This window comes from Penaeus monodon, chromosome 8, assembly GCF_015228065.2.
Source record: "Penaeus monodon isolate SGIC_2016 chromosome 8, NSTDA_Pmon_1, whole genome shotgun sequence".
NCBI lineage: Eukaryota > Metazoa > Arthropoda > Malacostraca > Decapoda > Penaeidae > Penaeus > Penaeus monodon.
In genome coordinates this window covers 16885261-16886581 of record NC_051393.1, presented here as the reverse complement: position 1 = coordinate 16886581, position 1321 = coordinate 16885261, and the positions used below count along the sequence as shown (strand labels likewise).

Sequence of the window (1321 nt, the reverse complement as noted above, 5' to 3'; positions counted from 1 at the left end):
GATCACGTTGTCCATCGCCGTCAGAAAATGCCACATGACAGCTGAGACAAGTAAATGTCGCCATTCCGAAGATATTTTAGATCTTTTCCGCGTTTCAACTAGACTCTCCTTCCCCTCTGGAACTGGCTGCTTGCACAATGTTTACGTTGTCGAGTCGTGGGCCCACATGGGAAACTCTTTTGCCGATTTGAAATTGGCACAGGTTATGTAGAATAATGTTGTACTTTAAAGTTGGTTTACTGCATAAAATGTTGTTTAGATTAATATTATTATAATATGGTATTTCTTAAGAATCAACTGATTGATATAATAAGGACATATATTCAGCTTATTACGTCAACAGAGTTGTTACGTCAACAGTTTACGTATTTTCATATTTCATAGCGTACAAAAGTTTACCATATTTATTAATAATGAGATTATTAACAACATGCATAAATGAAAGTAACCACATCAGAGTGTGAATAAACGGAAATGGAATTATGTGACATGTGTCAATAGACACATGTCACATTCTCTCTCTCTCTCTCTCACCCCCCCCCCCCCCACACACACACTCACACTCACACACGCACGCACGCGCGCGCGCGCGGGGATAAATATCACTGGGTCTCTCAGGCCCAAAAATGGACCCTTACAATAAGACGGATAAACCGAGACGAAAATTGGGAGAAATAACGTTTCTGTCAGATGCAAGAACGAACAAATTCTTGCTCATATAACAACTACCGGTACACGTGGTGAAGTGCTTGAAAAGCCAAGGTTTTTGGAAAGGAAAAATGTACTAACGTCATTGTGTTCGATGTCCCAAGGGAAATCGAAACGAGAAAAGACTGCATACAATGAACGTATCATTCATGCGAGACGCATGAAGGTTAATGGAATGATGACCCAGAGAGCCATCATAACGTATGAGGGGAAGTAACCCCCAAAACTATTAAAATGGTTGAGGGCATGGCACCCTTTAGGTGTGCCGTCTACAAATCCCTGACCCCGTTTTGCTTTAATTGCTCAAGTGGGGCCACGGAACACGTGCTTATCCATCGCGATGCCGATACTCCGCTCTTCCACACGGAAGTTCAGAATGTGCAGAAAACATTTCCGAAGGTAAAAATTTCCTTCGGAAATGCGTGAACTGCCGACAAGAACATAATGCCAATTCTCCGTTGTGCGCTTACTATTCAAAGGACAGGAAAACAAATAGGAGAAAAAAAAAAAAAAAATCCCACACCTGCAGAGGTCAACAGTGATGGCCCTTGCAAAGGAAACCATGGTACCGGCCACAGTACCAGCACCAACAGGAGTTAAAGCTCCGTCAACT

The 1321-nt window shown here is 42.3% G+C and overlaps 1 protein-coding gene across 1 annotated transcript in view; it reads right to left on the bottom strand.

Annotated features, from left to right (window-relative positions):
* The window catches only part of LOC119576213 (zinc finger protein 622-like), an 11606-nt gene extending 11444 nt beyond the window's left edge, over positions 1-162 (bottom strand). The window contains exon 1 of the mRNA XM_037923800.1: positions 1-162. This exon is cut by the window's left edge and continues 116 nt beyond it. Within this exon, the coding sequence (XP_037779728.1) occupies positions 1-64 (64 nt within the window). The 5' untranslated portion in view covers positions 65-162.
* Between the last annotated feature and the right edge of the window lie 1159 nt (positions 163-1321).